The sequence below is a fragment of the Thamnophis sirtalis genome, unplaced genomic scaffold (genome assembly GCF_051295495.1).
Source record: "Thamnophis sirtalis isolate CommonGarterSnake01/CBP01778 unplaced genomic scaffold, rThaSir2_p1.2 scaffold_1, whole genome shotgun sequence".
NCBI lineage: Eukaryota > Metazoa > Chordata > Lepidosauria > Squamata > Natricidae > Thamnophis > Thamnophis sirtalis.
In genome coordinates, this window is record NW_028261381.1 from 24530187 (window position 1) to 24553757 (window position 23571).

The 23571-nt window shown below is 39.0% G+C and overlaps 1 protein-coding gene across 1 annotated transcript in view; it reads right to left on the bottom strand.

Moving 5' to 3' along the window:
* The window catches only part of MYO3B (myosin IIIB), a 288019-nt gene that overhangs the window by 90547 nt on the left and 173901 nt on the right, over positions 1-23571 (bottom strand). The window contains exons 25-29 of the mRNA XM_087709242.1: positions 23349-23426; positions 22754-22959; positions 12095-12206; positions 8981-9143; positions 6869-6949 (exon numbers count right to left, since the gene is read on the bottom strand). Coding sequence (XP_087565368.1) covers positions 6869-6949; positions 8981-9143; positions 12095-12206; positions 22754-22959; positions 23349-23426 — 640 coding nt within the window. The remainder of the gene's footprint in view (positions 1-6868; positions 6950-8980; positions 9144-12094; positions 12207-22753; positions 22960-23348; positions 23427-23571) is intronic.

The following is a 23571-nucleotide window of genomic DNA, read 5'->3' on the forward strand; positions in this document are numbered from 1 at the left end:
TAGACCATTAATGTGTTTTTAAAAGCTATGGCAAATCTACAATGTTTTAGGAAAATTTATCAATAGTCCTAAATATAACATAAAAGTTTTTAAAAGCTGCCTTATGATCTGAAGCAGGGTATTTTCAACTGTCTTAAAAAGTTCCTCAAATTCTTTAAATGGATATAGAAACTCATCCAGTTAGAGAAATTATAAAGCGACTTCATGCTTTGCAGATCTCATAGTCAACACAACAATTCTTGGCTAATTCAACACATCTGGATGACACCAAGATGGGAATCCTGTGGATAATGGGTGGGAGGGCGAACATGATCATCCTTGACTTCTGGTTCTTAGCTATTACTTTGTTGGTACTATACAGACCAATGAAACAAATGTGATTTCCAGAATGCAAAATAAATTAAGTGGAATTAAAACTAATCACCTAAACTTTTTAATAATAAAAAGTGTAAAAATATGATTATGTTATAGGAACTAGGAATGAGAAAACAAAGAGAATTAAGCATTTGGATTACTTTATCTTCCTGATTAAAATTGTTGAACTAAAGGGAACAATGTTTTTGCTACTATGAGCTGCACTTTTCAAAAAAGATTGAGGGGCTAATGACCTTGGGATATGATAATGATATGATGTACCTGGAGAGAGTAGGTCCATTTTTTAACCTGGGGTTGGGTGTTTTTTTCATTTTAAGAGAAATAGGAATTTTTCCCACTGTTTAGCTTTAAAAAAGAGGAAAAAATACTTCACTAAAGTTAAGCAGTACATAAGCTAAAGCAGTGATGGGTTCATATAATTTATCCTGGGGGCATATCTGATTTCACAACTTAAATAAATCCAATTAAATTTCAAATTATAATATCAGTTTTCCAACTCAACTCAACAATAAACTTATTTCTGAGGTACTCTGGGTTTCTACATTTATTAAAATATTTCTATCCCACCTTTCAACTCTGCTGTGGAGCCCCCAAGGCAGCTAACATGGAAGCCTTTCCCCTCCCCTCTCTTAGAACACATTTACTTTTTTTTTCCTTCCGCGTTTTATCAATGTCTCTTCAACTGCTCCCCTAGCCACTTGTGTATTTGAGAATCTATTTATTTTCAAAATGCAAATGCGGCCTATCTCTAAAGACTGCCTTGCTGAAAAATAAACAACCTGAACAAGACTTTCTATCCGGCCTCCGATCTCTTGCTGTCAAAACCATTCAAAGAATATTCTGAATTCTGAATGTAGCCTCCTCCGCCCCCACAATTAAAATGAGCAGGCTAATCCTGGAAGAATTATTCAGGCAAAGCACTCTCCCCCCCCCTTTCCTCTTTCCCTTCGCACAGTATAAAGTAATGATAAGGTCATTTACAAAAGAAACTACTGCTTTTGAAATGGTGACTTGTAGACAACAGGGCTGCCTGGAAGTGGGCCATAGATAACACTGAAGGCTGCATTCTCCTCTCAGACACCAACAGCAGCAGCCTCCTAGAGTCTCTGGAACAGATCCTGATGGAGAAAGGGTCCAATAAGGTTAATACCCCTACTTTGATCTCTGTCAAGGCAAGAATTAATTTACATTTCAGATGAAAAAGGTTGACAGCATGAAAAGGCATCTTGTTTCTGGTATGTGAATGTGCTGTAATAGATTGGGAATTCTGAAAGGAAGTTCTGAGGAAGCTAAAGGGATAAACCTCACTGCTGCTTTTACTGGGAAAGAGATGAAAGGAAAACAAATTTCAGCATGAGCTGCGTAAAAACATGTAAGCCAAGGGCTTCCTAAATTTCAAGACCACCTTTTCTCCTCCCACTCTGGTTTCCTTCTTCCTCTTTTAAAGTCCTTCTTTTTAAAGAGACACTGATATTACATTTGATGACTCTTCGAATGCCTTGGCAATAAACCAAAACTCTTCAGGGAAACAAAAGCCCGCAGGCTAGGTTATAACCCTGATCACATTTTGTAGGCGTTTTCCATGGTGGGGTTTCTATAGCATCAAACATTGTTAATATAACAGCTGAGATGCACATTGCTGGAGTAATAATATTCTGAAAATATTGCCAATACGGTTAGAAGGAACAAAGATTTTAATGGAGAGATTCAGAAACACAGCGTAGACAGTATCCAACCAAACATTTTTCAGGAAGAGGGATTTGACACTCAAAGTCAGCTCTCCCACTGAAGCAATAAAAATAACTCTTTATAACATGAGTTAGAACAAAAGTACTCTGATGGAATTTCATATGCAGTTTTTTAGTGCTTTCTATAGGCCCATGATGGCAAACCTATGGCATGCGTGCCCAAAGTGACACATGAAGCCATGTCACCTGGTACGCACGGCCTTGCTTATTTGTCTTCTAGGTTTCTGGTGCCCCTGTGTGTGTGATGACTAGCTGTCCTTCGCATGCACAGCAGTATCAAAACCTGGTGTGCGCATGCATGCCGGCCAGCTGATTGCTGGGTGCGCATGTGCGCCACAACCCAGAAGTTTGGCTTTTCTGGAGAATGATTCTTTCACATGTGCAGCAGTGCTGAAAACTGGCCTGCGCATGCATGCTGGCCATCTGATCATTGGGCACTCATGTGTGCTAGTACCCGGAGGTTCGGATTTTCCAAAGCACCGCCCTGATGAGGGCATGCATGCAACGTTTCTGTGTGACCTTTTCAATGCTCAGTGCCAAAAAGCTTCGGCATCATTGCTATAGGCTGTTTATGTTACAGCCTTGTTTTATCTCCCTGTCCAGAAATCAGTGCCCTAAACTGGAGTGAAATGTGCCATTTTTACATTAAAATGTAATTACCAAGCATCTCATTAGTTGTATAAGAAAGTAACCCCCAGAATACTTTTGAAAGAACTTTAATTTTCTTTAGAATTCCTATGTTCTAATGCAAGTATACATAATATATCAACAGCCAATATATTCAATTTATTTAAAGATACTACCCCAAGCATTTTATATACATTTTATAGTACGGCTATGCCACGGTCTCAGAATTCATGTGACTTTTTGCTGAGATTGGATCAATTACTGTTTCCCTTATGAAGCACCGATGGGAGGAAAGACTCTGTAAAAACAGGATGCCACCAAGACACATTTGGACGCACATGCCCAGATGCCATGGCATCTAACTTCAAAAATAACTGTGTCTACATCTTGCGGTAACTTTTACCTGTTCTTCCAGACAAACAGGAGACAGAAAGGAGAAACTATACTAAAAGTCTCTCTGGTGTTAAAACAAAACAAAACAAGACGAAAGAAGAAGAAATGTACTGTGTTGCACTCCTAAGGTGTTGTTGTGGCTCAGCAGGAGCTGGTGGAGCTGCAAACAGACTCCAACAGTGAGGGGCCCTATGAGTCGGCTCTGGAAGATGTGGGGGACCCTGGACAGGGGTCAGGCTCCGAGCAGGGACCAGAGAGGCCACTAGGAGGTCCCTGAGGGGTGGAGCAGCGGTGAAAGCCAAAGGGAATTGGTCCCGGATGCCAGGAAAAGGCGGGCAGATAAACGCAGAGAGCAACTATGCAGATACAGAAGACAATTGGACCCAGGTGGTTGTAATTAGGCTCCACCCAAGAAAGTATATAAGGAGAGACTTTGGGAGGAGGCTGTTTGCAAGATTCAACTAATATACCAACGCTGGAGAAGCTCTCGTGTATATTTCTTATCTTGGAAGTCTGGATTGTTGCCAAAGTCTTGTCGGTGTGTTTAATTTACTGTGAATAAATTGTCTAGCAGTAATCTTGTCTTGGAGTGCCTCGGCGTACAGAAGGGGGGGGGGGTCAGAAGAGGTGTGTAAACATAAAAATCACACATACCTTAGATACATGAATCAGTTTGTGAAAATCTCTAAAATGCTTATAAAACACCATTTAAAAGCCTGCATGAATCAATGTGACAGTGCACTCTCAATTTTGGATATAACTGGAACATCTGTTGCTCCTACTGGAAAGAAGTTATAGATTTCTAGCTCTTATCTAAGGGCTTATTCAATGAACAAGCCTCTACTGTGATGGGCTTCATTCAATCTTTCTTAACATAGGGATAGGAAAAAAGAAATTGTATGGTTGGTGGTGGTGTCATAGGCAGTGGTAGAAGATATCCTTTTCTTGAAGACCAACTTGGCGTCTCTAGTAAGACTAGAACAATTCTTCCTGAAACTCTGGAAAGCTGGTAACAGTGGTACATTAGATGAGCCAATGATTTGGCTGAATTCCTTAGGTAATTTGAGTTTCCTATTTAATTTAAATGAAAAAACGTGGTCTTCTCTGAGAGCAGGTTTTCCTATTCACCAGAATCAAGTCTTTTCAGGTTGGGCCTGGTGAAGTGTGTATGCTTCCTATTACTAATCCTGGGAGTGATGCTTTAGAATTTCTATTCACTCTTCACTTCTTACCGCAATTTCCAGTAACTTCTAGAAACAGTTAGTCACTTGCCTTTATCTATGGTGGTTTTCTTCCCAGGGACAAAGGCACAATGCAATACTTAGAAATTCTAGAAATTGATTTTGACAAAATATGACATTGGGATTGGGGGGAAACTTGTATCTTTTTATTAAAAAAAATCTAGAGGGAGTAATTTAGGGGTGAACCAAATGACCATTTATCCCAGTGCAAGTTTAGGTCTCTCACTTTGTTTTGTAGATAGGGACACATGATGCCAGATCCCCCATCTTTTCCCACTACACATTAAAAGCAACCAAGTGAAATTGACAAGATTATTCTACTTCTCCTTCCTAGCCAAAGCAACAGGAAGGATGGTTCTGGGGTCATCAGAAAGAGTTCGTTCAAAAAGTCTGTCAAGGGAAACAACACGTCAACAAAGACTTACCCAGAAAAAAGAAAGTGATGGGTGTTTGCTTTTCTAGCATGGATAGGAGTAGTAATCTACCACTCAGTAGCTGACAAGATGTTTAGACAGGCAGTCTAAACATCTGGCCATTGCTGAAGCCAAAGTAGAGGAAGGAATTGAACTCCAGAAAAGGGGTTGCTGAAGCTGGCTTGGTTTCTAGCCAGTTTATCCGTAGGAGTCAAGCTGCTTAAGATTGTAGGGCTGAAAAACCCTTAAGGTGAAAAAATAATAAAGCCTGAAGTGATTAACCCTTTCCTAACCTCTCATTTCTTCCTAATCTCACTCCTTCCACCTGCCGTATCAAACAACTGCTTGCAAGGGGGGGAAAGACTGAACCTCCTTATGCAAATAAGAGCAGCTGGGGAGACATTTTGGAGTACAAAGGCAACTGTGAGGGGAAAGATTAAGCACTTTGTCTCCTTCAGCATATTTTGGTTCTCCATCCATCTCCCAAGTTGATTTCCCCCATATCACCTCCTACGATTTGGATAATGCTTAGTTTAATCCTTAAAGACATTTCTTATCACCAGGTTCAAAGCAACATTTCTCTCTGTTCAAAGTTGGGGGCTCTCTTTCCCATACCAATAGTTCAAATTAGGAAATTGCTTTCTATTAGCTCATTTCTATGTTGGACAAGAAACCTTATCTGGAATCTTAGATAAAACACTTTCAGAACGCTTATTATTGGATTCTTTTAACTGAGCGTTCTGGGGCTGAACTCCAGATTTCTACTGTCAAAACATCACGTCTGCTATTTTTGAGGGGCTTAGCCCCCCAAAAAGAACAGATTCTTTTATTAAAGATGCCATGACTTGATTTCTTATAAGCAAAGTGGATATTCTGTCACAAAGCAATGGGATTCGCCTGATTTAGTTATATTCATATTAATATTCATAAAAAGGTTTACTTTTGCTTCAAAATAGCCTGAATGGGACAGAGGTGAAGCACTAGATAGAATATGGAGGCCAAGGTTTGGGTGGCTGAAGACTGAATTTCAACAATTTTCTCTCAGAACTGTGAGCGCAAAGCTACCCAGTTTGGGCTGCAAAATTCTGGATAATCATCTGCACGGCAGCTAAGAGATCCAGAAAATTCTAATAGTTGCCAAGAATTCTGCTGCCCAGATCTTTTCGCCCTACTTAGATTTGCATGGCCAAAGCAATGATGGAAAGAATCCCAAACTACACCACAATTTTGTTTTTCTTTTAACATTTACATTAAATCTACATTATTCTTTACATTACAGGGTATTTTTTTCAACAGCAGAAAACATGCAAAGAGAATGAGAATCCTAGGCAGTACAGAATACAGGTAGTCCTAGATTAATGTCGCAATTGGGACCAAAATTTCCTTTGCTAAACAAGGCAGGTGTTATATGAGTTTTGTTGAGTTTTGCCATTGTTGTTAGATGAATCAAGGCAGTTGTTAAGTGAATATGGCTTCTCACATTAACTTTGCATGTTGAAAGCTAGCTAGGAAGGTCACTAATGCCAAATCACATGACCCCAAGATGCTGTAACCATCCTAAAGCAATGCCAGTTGTGAAACAACCAAATTTTGATCATGTGACCGTGTGGAATATTGCAATGGTTATAAGTGCAAGAACTGGTTGTAAGTCACTTTTTTTTCCAGAGCTGTTCTAACTTCAGACAGTCACTAAACAAATGGTTGTATGTTGAGGACTCTCTATAGTCCAAATATTTATCTGGGCATACATATTCTTCCAATCCGACTATAGAATTCATTATATTATGATGTTTTCCGAAGGGCAGCACTAATCAACGTTTTGGGTCATCAGTGCAATTAAACACAGATTTATATTATAAACTGGTTCTGTAGACTGTGGTCAGATTGAGCACTTTCCCTGGCTGTCTGAATCCACTGCATGTCAACTAGAGAGAAAGCAGTCATCTGAACAGATCATAACTGAAGAGTCTTTTGTCTGGGCTGCACATTATTCCTATCAGAAACCGGGACTGACATGGGAAATCATCCACAGTAAAATAGGTGTCAGCTGTGAAAATATTGTTTTAATTACCTGCTTGAATATGAATAGCGGCATCAATTCTTTTGTTCTTTATATCCTTGAACTTCTTGCGAGAATCATATCCTCTCCAGGCTAAAAATACAAAGTCATATGTTGTGAATTATACTGGCTTAAAGGAAAAGGCTATAGAATGAGAAATGTGCCACAGTGTGATCTGTACCCCCTTCCCATCCAGGCACTATCCCAGTGGAACAGCCTGTTGAATGATCATAATCTGTCTCAGAAGCTCCTTCCTTGTAACTATGGACTTTTTGCATGGCAGGTTCTGTCATTAGGCTTAGCATCTCCAGCAAGAGTAGTTATTGACTGATGAATATAATTAGATTTAGAATAAACACTGTAGCATTAAAGAGAGAATTGTTGAAGAAGTAGACAAGAGGGACAGCTAGATGGCATTTAATTCTATCTTCCTACAAATGCCGAGCCATTTTAATATCAGAAATATATATTAAGAGGTCAAAGGATAAGACGGATGGATATCATCACTCATATTAATCTGTTCAGAAGCTTGTAGTGTACGTCTTCCCTAGGAAATCTGCAATAAGCCATCAACCTGGTCCATGTCTATCTGCACTGTTCTTACTATCAGATATGGCACTGGCAGAATGAAAAATATTCAGTAACATTTGTTTCCAAAAATTATGGCATTCCAGCACCATAAATATATTCAAATATGAATGTTTCCAAGCAATTTATCTGAAGGAAAAGGATTACATCCATGCACTGAACAGGAAGTTTAAGAACAGGCTTTCTAGCAGGTGATCCATAGATCTCATCCAACTATCCTGGCATCTAGTTGAGAGGATGCCTGTCTCTCCAACTATCCATTTCCAAAGTTCTAGAAGAAATGTGAAGGGTTGTAGTCTACAGGTTGCCCTTGACTTTCAAACATAACTTACAGGTTGTAAGTCAGGATTATAGCTAAGTGGGTCATCAGGTGACTATACCCAATTTTATGACATTAAATTGTTTTCATAGAATCATGGAATCATTGGGCTGGAAAGGACCTCAGAGGTCTTCCAGTCCAATCCCCTGTCCAAAGTAAAAGTCTTATACCATCCCAGTCAAATGGCTATTCAGTCTGTTTTTGAAAACTTCCGGTGATGTAGCATCTACAAATCCATTGATTCTTACTGTCAGAAATGTTTCCCTACTTTTAGATCAGGAATGTCAAACTCGATTTCATTGAGGGCTGCATCAGGGCTGTGTTTGACCACGTGTGTGTGTGTATGTGTGTGTGTGTGTGTGGCCAGGGTGGGCGTGGCCAGCTTGACATCACTTGTGTCGGGAGCGCCTATTGTCGCCCATGTGCTCTGCTAGTGAAAACAGGTTCCCAATCTCGGAGGGTGGCAGAGGGTTACAGTAGGCCCTCCCAGCCGAAAATGGAGTTCAGGAGCCCATTTTCGCTGGCAGAGGCACCACGGGCTGGTCCTTTGCTGTTTCCAGAGTGGCCCCAGTGGAGTGGAGCCAGATCTAAGTGCCCCATGGGCCGGATCCAGCCCATGAGCCTTGAGTTTGACACCCCTGTTCTAGATTGTATCTTTCTTTGACAAGCTTCCACCCTTTACTTTTTGTCTTGCCCTCTGGTGTCCTAAAGAATAAATCTATCCCTTCTTCTTCGTGACAGCCCCTGAAGTTCTGGAAGACAGTTATCTTCTCCCCCATGATCCTTCTCTTTGATAGGCTAGACATACTTAGGTTTCCTCAACCATTCATCATAGGGCTTAGCGGCCAGACACTCTATCATCTTTGTTGCTCTTCGCACCCTTTCCAGGTTTCAACATTTTTTTTTTGTATTTGTGGCAGCCAGGACTGGATACAATATTCATGTGGCCACAGGATACTACAAGTGGCCGTAAATGTGGACCAGTTGCCGTGCATCCAAAATGTGACCACCTGATTTCAGGAGAGGAAAACTGGCCATTGGAACTACAAATCTAGGCCGTAAGACCTATTTTCAGGATTCATTGTAACTTTGACCAGTTTTTTTAGTAAATAGAAGACTACCTGTATTAAAAAAACAAAACAAAGAGACCATTGATTTGCAATTTAAGAGTTTGAAACTCTGAATCCGCAGTGATATAGAAAACCCAGAATATTTACCTGACTGAATGGTAATAGCGCTGTTGGTTCTTTTCTGTTTCAGTTTTTTGTACCTTTTAGCTCCAAGCCAGCCTTTGGTGTAAGCCTGCATTATCACCACCCTGCCTATAACTTCACGCAAATACAAGTTCAGTTGTTCAACATGATAGTATTTCAGGAAAACCTGAAACAAAACAGAGACATCACATTATCTGATAGATCAGTAGGAGCAAATTAATTCACAAAGATAGGTCTATGGTATGATAAGAAGGGGAGGCTTGATCTGATCTATAAAATGTTGGCAGCTTTCCAAGCAACATTAGTGTAGCATTTTGCAAAGAAATAGTAACTGTTCTTTCTAATGGAAAAATATGTGAGAGACCGCCTCCTGCCGATCACCTCCCATAGACTGATTAGATCACACAGTTTAGGTCTCTTCCAGATTCCATCTGCCAGCCAATGTTGGCTGGCGACTCCCCGGGGGAGAGCCTTCTCTGTTGCAGCTCCAGCCCTCTGGAACGATCTCCCCGTGGAGATCCGGACCCTTACTACCCTCCCGGCCTTCCGCAAAGCCGTTAAGTCCTGGCTGCTCCAGCAGGCCGGGGGGGGGGGGGGGGCTCTCGAAATATCCAGCCCCTCGGAAATTGTAACTGTTGTATATTTTAATATGTTGTTTGTGTATTATCCCCCCTCCCTTGTTTTATTGTAAGCCGCCCGGAGTCCTTCGGGAGTGGGCGGCATACAAATCAATAAAACTATAAACTATAACTATAACTATGTTGTTCCTTAGCTCAGCTCAGAACTCCTTTTGGCAAACCTAGGGCCTGTGTCCTCAAAATGCATAAGATGAAATGGATGAGAGCTAGCTAGGTATAATGGTGAAAATGCTGGTTTGGAAAGCAGGCAACTGTGACTTTAAGAATCTAATTTAAGAATTCTTTCAGAATTCTGAGGATAGTCAAGAAAACAAACCAATGGATCAATGAATCAATCAATCCATCCATAATTCTCACTTGAGAAACAAATGACCATGCTCCACTTATTCTACTTTGGATACCTTATTCAAAGACTTAGCTCTCTGGAAAAATCTGTAATGCTGGGAAAGGTGGAAGGAAAAAGAAGAGGATGACCAGCAGCCAGGACAATGGCAACGACTACAGCAAGGATAAACTTGAAAGAATAAGTTAGAGATAGATGCCTTGGAGAAAATCTGTCTCTGTGGTTGCTGGGTGACTTGATGGCACATAAACAATCAATCAATCAATATCAAATCTAAGTTCAGATCCCAATCCAGAAAGCAAGTGGATGGGAAAGGAGATGCATTTCTCTAAAGTAACTTCCAGGAATATTTGCAGGAAGGTGACTTCTGCAAGGACTGTATAGGCTGTGTGTGTGTGTGTATGTATGTATGTGTGTGTGTGTGTGTGTATATATATATCAGCACAAATAAAAACACACACACACACACACACATATATATATATATATATATATATATATATATATATATATATATATATATATATATATATATATATATATATACACACACACACATACATACATACATACATACATACATACATACATACATACATATATATTGGAAGCAGTTAGCTTCCTCCCATAATTGGGGCTTACCAGGGGTTGTGACACTAATATATACCTTCTTCCCTGGCTTCAGCTGATAAGGAGGAGACCTGTGGCTTGATGGCTAAGACGTTTGCCTAAGATGCAATACAGCACAGGTTCGAATCCCAGTAAGGGTATGGCTAGCTGATGAGAGCTAAATAGCTTGAAATAGATCTATACTAGTCTCCCTTTATTTATTTATCAGCACAAATAAACACACACACACACACACACACACACACACACACACACACACATATAACCATTTTGTCAGCCAGACTGCCACTGAGTTAACTCTTAATGGAAAAAAATATATCTTTAGGCTATTTATAATAGGGATGTAGCGTAGACATTTGCATGAAGTGATAGCAGGTTGATTTGATGTCCAGGCTCTAGTACATAATGCAATATCTAGGTGGTTTGGGCAGCGACTGCAAAGCTTTAAAAAAAAATCAAATGAATTCAACGCTTCTGCTCCGAAGAGCCAAGATAGTCATACATCATTTCAAAACAAAACTAAACCAAATCATGAAATATTAATTCAAATAGGAAAGGCAATAGTTATAGGCTGGAATTATTTCAGGATGCTTTAAGGTTATTTGAAACCTCTTACCTAAGTTTCAAGATATGTGGAAAGTCACAGCTTAAATCATTTTTACAAGAGGCACTGCATTATTATGGGATATTGGTCATGAAAGTCAAATGGAGCTCAAGGTTCAAAGGTAGCACATCTGTGGACATCAATTGCTTGGGGGAAGGTAGAAGAGAAACACCTGGTGCCATTTGTTCCCCTTTACTGACTTCCCAAATATATTTAGGAAAAGAGATGCTGGACTACATAGAATTTTCGTCTCTTAGATATAATGACCACATATCCTTTATCAGGATGAAATCCACTTACCTTTGCTACCGGTGTATGCGCAGAAGTGTCGTGAGAACATGCCCACGCACACGAGCAAACCAATAGTAAAAATAATGGAAACCCACCACTGATGAGGACATGTCCTCATCATATGATAGGTGGAGGAACATCCATGCCAGAGCAAACAGATTGTGTGAATGAACTCTTAGATATGACATTACATTCATCTGCCAATTGGCCCTTGTTTATAGCACTGGCCCTTATTGCACACTGCCAATTGCATCTGAGAATGTCCCTTACTTCAAGGGTTAGCATCCCAGAAAGACTATTATTTCTCAAATATTTGTCACATAAAAAGGGAAGAGATTCCTCAAGAATGCCAATAGACCACAATACACAATTCCATTTTCTGATGAGGGTATAGGTCCATGTCTTTCGAAAAGCAGTGTCCCGTGTCTTTTAAGTGAAGGGACTATACTGCAAGAAGTACAGTATAACCAGCTTTTAGACTTAGATTGTACAGAATGGTTTTTAAAGACAACATTAGTTTGAATATCTTACACAACACTACTAAATATTACAGGACTTTCATTGTGATTGTATCTTCTGCTCCAAGAAATTTGAAATGGAATTTATCCTACCTTTGTTTTCCCAAGAGCCCACTTGTCTAACTTGGCCTTTTGAAGAATAGCGATGCAGTTTTCTTTGCTTGGAGAAGGGTTCACATGTGCTTTGAAAGCAATGTAATAATATCTGCAGAAATATAAATGATAACCAAGATCAGATTTGAAAAAGCAAATTGTTTACTATGACACAGAAAATCTTGCAAATAATATGGATTGGGATTTCATGATTCAGAGCAATTGCATAGGGACAGTTTTCTTGGCAAGGTTTTTCAGAAATGGTTAGTCCTGTGATGATGAACTTATGGCAAACATGCCAGAGGTGGCACGCAGAGCCCTCTCTGTTGGCATGAATGACGGCCAGCTGCTCTTCTGGGTTCCACCATGCACATGTGCTGACCAGCTGGCTGGCGCACATGTGCTCGCAGGAAGCTGGGAAAGAGCAGCTGGCCAGTGCTCATGTGCACCAAACCAGTTGTCCGGCACGCATGCATGCAATAGAACCCGGAAGAGCAACTGGCCGCCATGCACATTGGCACCAACTAGCTACTCTCTTCTGGGTTCCAGTGCTTCAGTTTTGGTACTTGGTGCCGAAAAGGTTAGCCATCACTGGGTTAGTCATTGCCTGCTTTATAGGGCTGAGAGAAAGTGACTGGCCCAAGGCATCAAGCTGGCTTACTCTAAAGCAGAACTCAGACTCCTGGTTTCTAGTCTTAACTATTAACTATTACACCAAGCTGGCTATCTCACTATATTGTATATGTACCCAAACATGTGTCCCGATGCCACAAAATCACCTGCCAAAAGGCAGGAATATGTCTAAGAGCCCTAAGAAAACCAGGAAGCTTGATAAGCCTTTTGGGATGGGGCATTTTAATTGGATTAGAAAGGGTCAGTGCTCCCATTAAATCTAAATCTTACCAGACCACAATAAGAAAAATGTTTCTTCACAGCCAACTCATCTTCATTCACTTCCCTTGACTTTGTAAAAGTGATTTATGTGTGTTTAAAACAGCAGAATGCCATGATATATGTTTGGCATGTGATATATATGACCATATTTAGGCTTAACTAATTTCAGGATTTCAATAAATTTCATTTATTTCGAAATTCTATTGGGGACATTAAAAGCTAAGGGCAAGTTTTTTTTTTCTTAAAAAAGCATGTGTTTTAATATCAATTCTAAGGTAATGTCGGGAGCATCAACTTGCTAAATTTAATGGGGATGCTCCAAATTACTTAATAACATTCTTTCTTCAACAGCCTTAAAGCTAATGTTCATTTAAAGCATTAATACATCAATATTTCAGGTACTATTGCTTTTTTTTTTTTTGAGCAGATTGGTGACACTGAAAGATAACAGCACAGATTCACTCAATGTGCGTCAAGGCTACAATTAGTTTATAGTAAAAATGACTTCCATATCCATCTTCATTACATAGGAGTTATTGGTGAGGGAAGGGAAGTAGAGGAGAGAGCGAGAATGCAAAGGCAAAAAAGATTCTGCCTCTACAATAAAAAAAGAGAGAGAATGAATGGTGAAGTTAAAAGCAATTGACTCTGCTCATCGTACCACTCAAATATTGTCTGCTCCAGGGGTGGGTTTCAGGCGGTTCGCAGCAGTCCCCGCGAACCGGTTGGTCGGCAAACCCGGAAGTAAGTAACTTCCGAGAACGCCGAAGGGTCCACCCGCCCGCCCGCGTTTCTTACCCGGTTTTGACGAGTTCTGCGCTTCCACGCATGCGCAGGACACATACAGCGCCTGCGCGATCCTCCAGGAGCAGCTGGAGCATCGCACAGACGCTAGTACGCATGCGTGCACTGCGCGCGTGCACAAGGACGCCGCCGGCCCCGTTCCAATCGAACCGGTTGGAATGGGGCGAGAAACCCACCCCTGGTCTGCTCCCACTTGCAAGGGTAGCTGGCAGAGTCACCATTCAGCCTCCCTGTACCGTACAGTAAAGTTGAATTGTGACTGGCCCCAAAATAGGCCCTACTTCATGTACGGTGCCACATGGCCTCCATGTAGAAAGACAGCGTAATGGCTCACAGGCTTTTAAAAGAGAATTGGACCCAGCCATAATGTGGGTTGTGGAGAAGGGTGTGGGCCCAAGACATACAAGGCCACAGCAATGCAGGAAACAGGCCTATGGCCTGCAGGGCTCCACAACAGTCATAGATCATATAGGCATCTTGCTTAATGACTGCAACAAATTGCAATCATAATGGGCAGGCTCCATTATGGTTGAAGGTCAATGAGTACCTATATTATGCTTGCCTGTGCCATAAGTGCAACAATATTTTTGAGTTTATAAAACTTAGAAACACTTTTTTTTTGCAGCAACCTGCTATGTGTCTCTTTCTAAGCATACCATTTTATCTTGTGCATCATACCATAATCCATGTAGCACTTTGTATGGTGGAAGAACAATCAAACTGAAAGTGATTTACTAAATACAGAATCAACTGAAAGTCTCAAAGACACCATTATAGGATTAGAATGTTGTCTACAAAGTAACATGAAATTAAAAAAAGAAAAGAAAAGAAAATCTGGTAATTCCCCCATGTGAAAGCAAAATGTTTTACCTATTGTTTTAAAGGAACAATAACAGAATGAGTAGGTTTTTTTTTTGTGGGGGGGGGATTGAGAAAGAGAACATTACGGACGAATAGTATGTTTATTAAAACATGATTCACACAATCTTCCAGAAACCATAGACATACACTCTGTCTCATATACACACATGCATATAGATATATATGTTTCCTGAGAATTATGTATATATAATTTTTTCTTATCAAACATATTTTACATTCCTTGTTAATAGTAAAGCCAGAGGTGGGTTACTCCCGGTTTGGCCTGTTTCGGCCGAACCAGTAGTGGAATTCAGGCCCAAGTCGCAGAACCGGCAGTAACCCAGGCCTCTTTCCCTCTCTGCCGTAGGGCTGTTGCCATTTTGTTTTTTAATGACTGCACGTGCACAGTTCATTTAAATTGTTCTGTGCGTGCGCGAAGAACAATTTACATTGAACAGTGCATGCATACACAGGCATTGCGAACTGATAGTAAAATTGGTAGCAACCCACCCCTGAGGAAAGTGTAATATTACTCAAGTCTCTAGTAGGTTGGAGAAGCTTTCCATCACCACCAAATACTTTACAGTCCCCATCCTAAAGGCCATCGGATGCATAAGACTTCCATATGGCCAGAATAATGTAACATTCTGTCATTATTCATAGCATAAGAATGTACTTCAAAGTAAACCCTATTTATTTCAATTGTAGTACTATACTATGATCCTGGAAAGCTAAAATATAATCTTATGTGCATATTCATATGTTAAGTACATTTAAGTTTTTCTCTGCCTTATTCCTCCTTTAAAACAAATTTGGCAGTCAGTAACTAGTGAGAAGACCTTATCAAATGTCTCTAGAAGGCTGTCCTTGGAAAAACTTGCTTTTTGGGTACCTATATTATCCCAGGCTTTTAAATATCATCTAAAATTGATTTTAATTTATTCCTTAGATCAGAGTTTCCTAACTTTTCTGGCTTTGTGGACCGACTAGCGGGGTGGGGATAGGAGATAAAATAATAAAGAAAAGGGTTTCCTGCCTAGGTAGGGGGTTGGGCTAGAAGACCTCCAAGGTCCCTTCCAACTCTGCTATTGTATTGTATTGTATTGTATTGTATTGTATTGTATTGCATTGCATTGCATTGCATTGCATTGCATTGCATTGCATTGCATTGCATTGCATTGCATTGCATTGCATTGCATTGCATTGCATTGCATTGTAAAATTGTGGTTATTATTTCATAAATATTTCATTAAAATGTGGTAATTATTTCATAAATAAGAAGCATATTTAATAAAACAAGGACAGTAGGTCTATAGAAGCCAAACGTTTTCCCACCTTCTAGGTAATATTTACTACACCAAGATATTTGGATTGCTAACAGTTATATAGTATCCTATAGAAAGATAGCAAAAATGAATAAATTTTGTGTGTGTGTGTGTGTTGTGTTGTGTTGTGTTGTGTTGTGTTGTGTTGTGTTGTGTTATGTTATGTTATGTTATGTTATGTTATGTTATGTTATGTTATGTTATGTTATGTTATGTTATGTCAAAGCACCTGGTATGCCCAGATTATTTCCTTGCCTCAGCTGATAAGGGAGGAGAGCTTGTGGTTTAGTGTCTAATACAACTGCCTAACATGTAAAAACAGCCCAGGTTCAAATCCCAGTGAGCATATGGCTAGCTGATGAGAGCTAAATAGCTTGAAATAGATCTATACTAGTCTCCCTTTATTTATTTATCAGCACAAAGGTGGTTCCTATTTTTCTACTTGCATTTTTCCATGCTTTTGAACTGCTAGGTTGGCAGAAGCTGGGGCAAGTAACAGGAGCTCAGTCCATTATACAGCACTAGGGATTCAAACCGCCAAACTGCCGACCTTTTGGATTGACAAGCTCAGCGTTTTAGCCACTGAGCCACCACGTCCCCTTTATAATTACTTAATTACTATTGTGTGTGTGTGTGTTTGTGTTGCATTTCATGCTGATAAATAAATAAAGTATAAAATAAATGTTCTAATATAATGTTATATATGGAGATGCGGTGGCTCAGAAGCTAAGACACTGAGCTTGTCGAACAGAAAGGTCGGCAGTTTGGTGGTTCAAATCCCTAGTGAGTTCCTGTTACTTGTCCCAGCTTCTGTCAACCTAGCAGTTCCAAAGCACGTAAAAAATGCAAATAGAAAAATAGGGACCACTTTGTTGGGCAGGTAACAGTGTTCTGTGCGCCTTTGCCGTTTAGTCATGCTGGCCACTTGACCATGTTGACGTCTTCGAACAGCGCTGGCTCTTTGGCTTAGAAATGGAGATGAACACCTCCCCCTAGAGTCAGGAATGACTAGCATGTATGTGCGAGGGGAATCTTTACCTTCATAGTAGTTTCACCACACTGATCATCTGAGTGGTTTGCCAATTCACTCTATTGTTCAGATGCTGTTCAGACAAAATTAAGGCTTTGGTTCTCTGTTCATAGAATTCTTTGAGATTAAATCAGACTTGGATCAAGTACTTTCCCCAAAGAATTCATTTTTCCTGACAGTCCTTCATAACAAACAGCATCTTCTGTAAAATAAGATATTCCCTTCCTATTTGAAGAGTCATCATTTAGGGCACAATGGTTATATTACAGATGCCTTAAGTACTTCATTTTATTTTTAATTGTTTAATTAAATTAAAAAAATCTGAAGAAATAATAATCACATTAAAAAGCACAACACAAGTTTGCTTTGATACGAGGAAGTAGAATAAATAACAGAAATTATTTTATACTTTGTAAAAGGTGATGTTAGTAATTATGTAATTACTAACACTCCCACAACTAATAATGTGCTTTCTCCTATCACTTTATCCTACTCCACAAATCTTGAATTTTTAACAGCTGCCTGATAGCAGGGCTCCTTGCCCCCTCCCCCAAGACATTGCATGGACCTGTCATCATGTAAATGTTCTCTTAACATACTTGCTTGCATATGAATAGTGTCATTCAGCAGAAGATATGCACTCAGTTCTATAATAAATGGCCCTTCTGAGAGATTTCACAAGCCAGGAAAATTTAAGCCAAGATCAAAGCTATGGGACTTGTCCTGATGCACTTGTATGAGTCTCATTAGCATTAACAAATAAAGGGAGGAATGCAAATCTAAGTGCCTCTATTTCCATTTTCACAAAAATGAAACAAGAAATAGGGATCTTATGCATAACAAACTGCTTCTGAAAATACAATGCTGGTGCAAAAAATGTTTTCATTTTCTATATTTGGTCTTTCCATTTACAAAATAAATATTTGTGTAGGTAAGAAAGGAAGGAAGGAAGGAAGGAAGGAAGGAAGGAAGGAAGGAAGGAAGGAAGGAAGGAAGGAAGGAAGGACATTTGCATATTTAGCTGAACATATGTTATCCCTGTAGAAAAAATATATAAATTATGTGAACTGGATAGGAATAGATGATTTAACTCACCATCCTACATGGATTTATGTAATGGTAAGTCCCACTGCTTTTAATTAACTTTATTCTATAATATGGTAAGTGCATTTTGAAAATGATGTAACAATCCTTTCTTTGAGAACAATGCCTTAGGAACAACATCTAACAACAATAAACAAAAACATGTGAAAAACTATTGTTCAGTTCTCAGTTATATTCATGTTAATGACTCCAAAAGAACATAGCCCTCACTTAAAGAGATCCACAGGATTTATTCTTTAGAGAATAGGGTCACTCAAACTTGCCACTACCTTTCCAAATTTCCAATTGATGGTCCTTTTTAATAATGATAGTTATTCAATAGCCAAGAGTGACATAGTTTTGTAATTATAAGCTGCCCAGTGTATGTGAATGTGCAGATATATAAGTAAAGACAGTGCATCCTACCCTACTGTGTTTCTGCAGCAAATGTTTGGCAGTTAAAATAGAGAGGGGAATTCCGAAGCAGTCAGGTATAAGAAGTAAGAAGATCTATGGTAGGCTGCCCAAGAACTCTCACTGATCTGGCTAGACGACCACAGCTGCATACATTGTAAATCAATTCCAATACAGACAAATGTATGTCATTTTAAAAGTCTATAACAGTGATCGCGAACCGTTTTCACCTCGGATGCTAAAAGTATGAGCGAGCGCGCTATCGCACTTGCTCATGTGCCCACCCCATAATTTAATGCCCCCCTCACTGTGCCTCCTGTGCATACGCATGTGAACCACCGCCCCCACTGGCCTGAGCATGCGCGTATGGCTTTCTAGGAGCCTGGGGAGGGTGAAAACTGCCTCCCCCACCCCCCGGAGACTTCAGGAGGCTTCAGAGAGGGAGAAAAATGGCCCAATGTGCAAACCGGAAGTCCATTGTTGGATAAAGGGGGGAAAGTTTGCTCAATCTAAGACACTTTTGCTGCCTGAGACAAAAGAGAAGCCAGTGAGTTTCCTGTTCCATTTAAGGATTTTATTCATTTATTTGTTGAACTTATATGCTGCCCATCGCTCAATCCTAAAAGACTCTGAGTAGTTGAAGATTTAAAAATTAAAGTTTGCTGATTGCCATGGCAGTTGACTCTTACTTCAAATCTATGGGTGGTATTTTCTACCAACCTTAAGGCCATCAAATTAGTTTAAGGATATAGAAATGATCACAAAGCCACTCGCAGCCCTGCCCTTGATATCTTGTATTTTTTTGCTGTCCCACGACAACGCCTATGGCCTGCAACTGTCCTCTTCTTCCACCAAACAGTAAAGCAGGCAACAAGAAGTCTAACTGGATGAGTAGGAAGACAATGCCAAATCTCAAAGTACTCCCCCCCCCCTTTTGTTCAATTCTTGGAGACTGCCTGGACAAGTCCCTGAAGTTTTCTTGGCAAGTTTTTTCAGAAGTTGTTTTCCCTAGCTAGCTTCCTTCCTTCTTAGGGCTGAGAGAAAGAGACTAGCTGAAAGTCACCCACCTGGTTTTGTGTCTAAGGTGGGACTTGAACTCATGGTCCACCCATTTCTAGCCTGATGTCTTAAACACTACACCAACTGGCTCTCTTCTCACACACTTAGTCATTATATAAACTATACTTGAATATGCTCAGGTACAAAAATCAAACTCTCTAAGATTGAAACATGCCACTGAAAGGAAGTTTCAAGGTTGACCCCAAATACATGTTTAAATAATTAAGGATTTTTTTGCGCATAACTGGCTAAGAGAATTCGTATCAATTAAATTTTGTGTTTCCAAAGTAATTTCCAGGCTTGTCACATAAAATAGCCTCATACCACATGAAAACCAGATGGGCAAAGCATCAAACAAAAGTTTAGCTTTTATTTACCTCACCCTAATTGTCTGCTTCCTGTCTTTGAGTGCTATGTACTCATCTTTCCTGCTAAGGGTTTACAAAACAGCAGCTACTAGAGATAAGGAGTTTGCCTATTCCTAAGAAATGTGCTTACTCATTAAGTAACATCAAGGGGAAAAAGCTTCATTTATTTTGTTGGCAAATTGCTGAAATGGATCAAAATATAAAGTCATTGGCTTAGAAAAATCTTTGATATCCTTAGTGTTACTGACGTTTTGAAATTCTTGTTTATACTTGCCTATTTAACAAAAAAGAATGAAGTGCCATCGCATTTAAAATCTGAGCCTGATTTTCTGAAATGTTTTTATATATTCCTTATGCACAAGCATATGTAACAGAAGTAAAATTCAACATAAAAACAAGTGTAAATCATGGAAATGATGCCATGTGTATATTTTACATATTCTCAAGAAATTCTAAAACAAAATAATAAAACAAAGCAAAACAAAAAAATAAATAAAAAATAAAATACACCATTATTTAAAATTAAAATCAGGTCACAGACATTAAATAGCAATAGCATAAAACAGATTTCAATAACTGGTTAACGTAATAGTATGAGTTAAAGTGGATATTGTGACAGAATATCAAAATGGAATCAAAGGATACCTGTTGTTAAGCCTAACTCAACCAGAAGCCCATTGGATAACTGTGATCCAGCCACTAACCTTTAGGCCAGGGGCCAGATGTGTCATGTGCAGGATATGCCCACCTGCACATGACACATCTGGCCCCTGGTCTAAAGGCTAGGGGGAAAAAACATCATGAAATATCCCGTGACGGCAATGTGATGCACACATACTTTAGGTAAACCCCAAAATTGTTGCTCATAAATCATATATGCTATCATGAGCTGCAGACATGTACTACAATTATATTTAAATGAATCCACCTAGCTGAAATGTTAAAAGGGCCGTGTAAGTACAAGTAGGTGGGAATATCTATTTTTCCCTAGCAATTTGCTGCTGCTTTAATTTTTTTATTTATTAAATTTTTTGGGCATTCAATGAAAGGAAATTAAGCATGTTAGAGCTACTAATGTAGCTGGGGGACCTGACCCAAAGTCCTCCCAAAGATCCAAAGACCTTTAGAATTGAAAGGTCCAAAACAACCTATGTCTCAAACTTGAAATTGAAGTCTTGGGAACATCAACTGATACAGGTATTATCATTAAACCTAAATATCATTATCTGTCCAGATACAACCCTGGGAGCTGGGAGAATTCCTGTTGCCAAAGAGATGTTTCTTCCACCTCATACTAACCTTTACCAGCCAATGTATCCGAGGCTTATAATTGATCTGTAAATATATTATTGTTCTGATGGATGGTAGCTCTCTAGATTATTATCACTGAATGTCTCTTGAGAAGTCATTCAATTATCTATCTTCTGACCCATCAAACTCTCTGCAGATGACACTATCTGCCTGACTTTATCTGCCCTTGGTAATTAAACAGGTCTTCAAGTTTGTGGCTAAACTGATTGGTTGAAGAGTACTTTGAAGATAGATGCCTGTTATTTGCATGAAAATTGGAACAAGAAGTTGTAATATTCTGTGTCGTAACAATGAGTTAAGATCTTAAAGAGTGTTAAATATCCAACTTAAACTTTAATTATATCTAAATAAAAGAAGCATTTTTCTTAGTGGATGCCTTAAAGGTGTTTATTAAGAGGTAGGGGTCAACATTAGTATGATCACATGGACATTGGACTGTTCCATAGTTGTTTCCTTTTACCTTAATATTCACAAGTTATGGATTGGGAAGAAAAGGAAGATTCAAGAATGCTATTGTAAGGCTGAGCTTTATATAAAAAAAATGGAATATATGAAAAATTCTGGATTTATTATGCATGGCTTGCAGCTAAAAATGGTTTCAGTGTAAATATTCTGTAACTACTTGCTTTAAATCTTGGATTGATGAAATACATTTACTCTCATCTGTTTCATATGAAAAAGTGAAAAGTCTCACCAATACTGCTAGGTAGTCAAGATTTAACCTGTTGTTTAAAAATGTTTTCATGTATAGTTTTTTCCCCCTTTGTTTTCCCCTCGCCCCCATTCTGATTATTTGGTTTCTGTCAAACTTATTTTTTTCTTTCTCCATTTTATATGCCATATCAATTATTTTTCAGAAAAAGTAGAAATGAACCTGGTTCAATGGAAGACCTTCGTGGAACAAATGGGAAAATTTGAGAAGATACAGTAGAAGGCAGTGGAAATCTATTCACTAATATTATCTACTACCCAGGAAAACTACGTGGATGCCTCCATAAACTCACCAGGAGTGAGTTGCTCAATTCAAAAGAGAAGTTATATTTTAATTGATCAATATATTCTCTACCTACCAAGAAGAAACTTGATAACAAATTTGCCAAATGTTCTAATGAAAGACAAAGCTGATCTACACAAAACACATCATACAACTGATAAATTTAACTTGTCCTTTTCCAATATTTGTGTCTTGCCATTTGTGGAATTGTCAAATATAGATTTTTTTTAAATCAAAACCACCTAAAACTGTTTTTAACATTATAAAAGAGGAAGAATATATTTTTAAAATGTTATCTTCCTTTGACCGCATATCTCCAGCCCCGATTCACATTTTTGTGGGTTGGGCAGCCATGTAAATATGATACATACATAGCCGCATAATTCTATCCCTGTCTCTTTTCTGAATTTCTACAATCTAGGAATTGATGAAAAGGCTCTGTATAACGTAGCCTCCAATCCTATTCCAAAGCCATTTTAAAGGATAATTCTTTAGTATACAGCATGGATAGCTTACCTTTTTACAAACTCATCAAAATGAATGCGATGAGAATATCCTTGTTGACGTATGTTGACGGTCTCTAAAATGCCGGTATAGCGTAACTGCACTAAGACTCTCTCTTGAGAAAATTTCAATGCTTCTCGGTCATCATTGGGCTTAATGCAGCGAACAAAGTGAGGTTGCCCAATCACCATTTTAGACAACAGATCCATCAGAGAATACTAAGGAAAGGAAAGCATGATAAAATATAGCACAAGAGTTTCATTTTCTTTGAAGGGAATGAAAATCTAGGCATCCTTTTTCTAGGTATTCCAATAAGATGAAACAGGCTCATAAATATATTTGAACCCCTTTTAAAATCTGCCTAATTCTTATCCAGTTATTCATTGCCAAACAAGCTTTACCTTAAGAGTTTTCCTTTGACCTCTCTCTCCTCAATTTTACTTAATAATTAAGCCATTTGCCGACATGTTCATTCATCCCTGCCTTGTCCATTGAAAAGAATCCCTACTGGCAGGCCTTGTGTATGTTCCAGGAATATTGCCAATATTATTTAAATGAGATGTTGGGAAAGCAGTGAAATTATAGTAGTACAATTTAAATTCCCTACCCTGAAATAGGAAGCCACAGTTTGTCTCCTCATGTTGGTGGTTTCCTCAGGGTGCCTCATAATTTCCATGGTGTCAATCTGGAAACCAAAATCAGAGAGGTAAAAAAGTCTTGAGCCATCTGTTATTTTGCTTAGGTGTGTTGGATATGAAATACAGTATGTATTGGGAAACATGTATCTTCAATTTATTTTACCAGCATTGTTTCTATCCATTCAATCTATC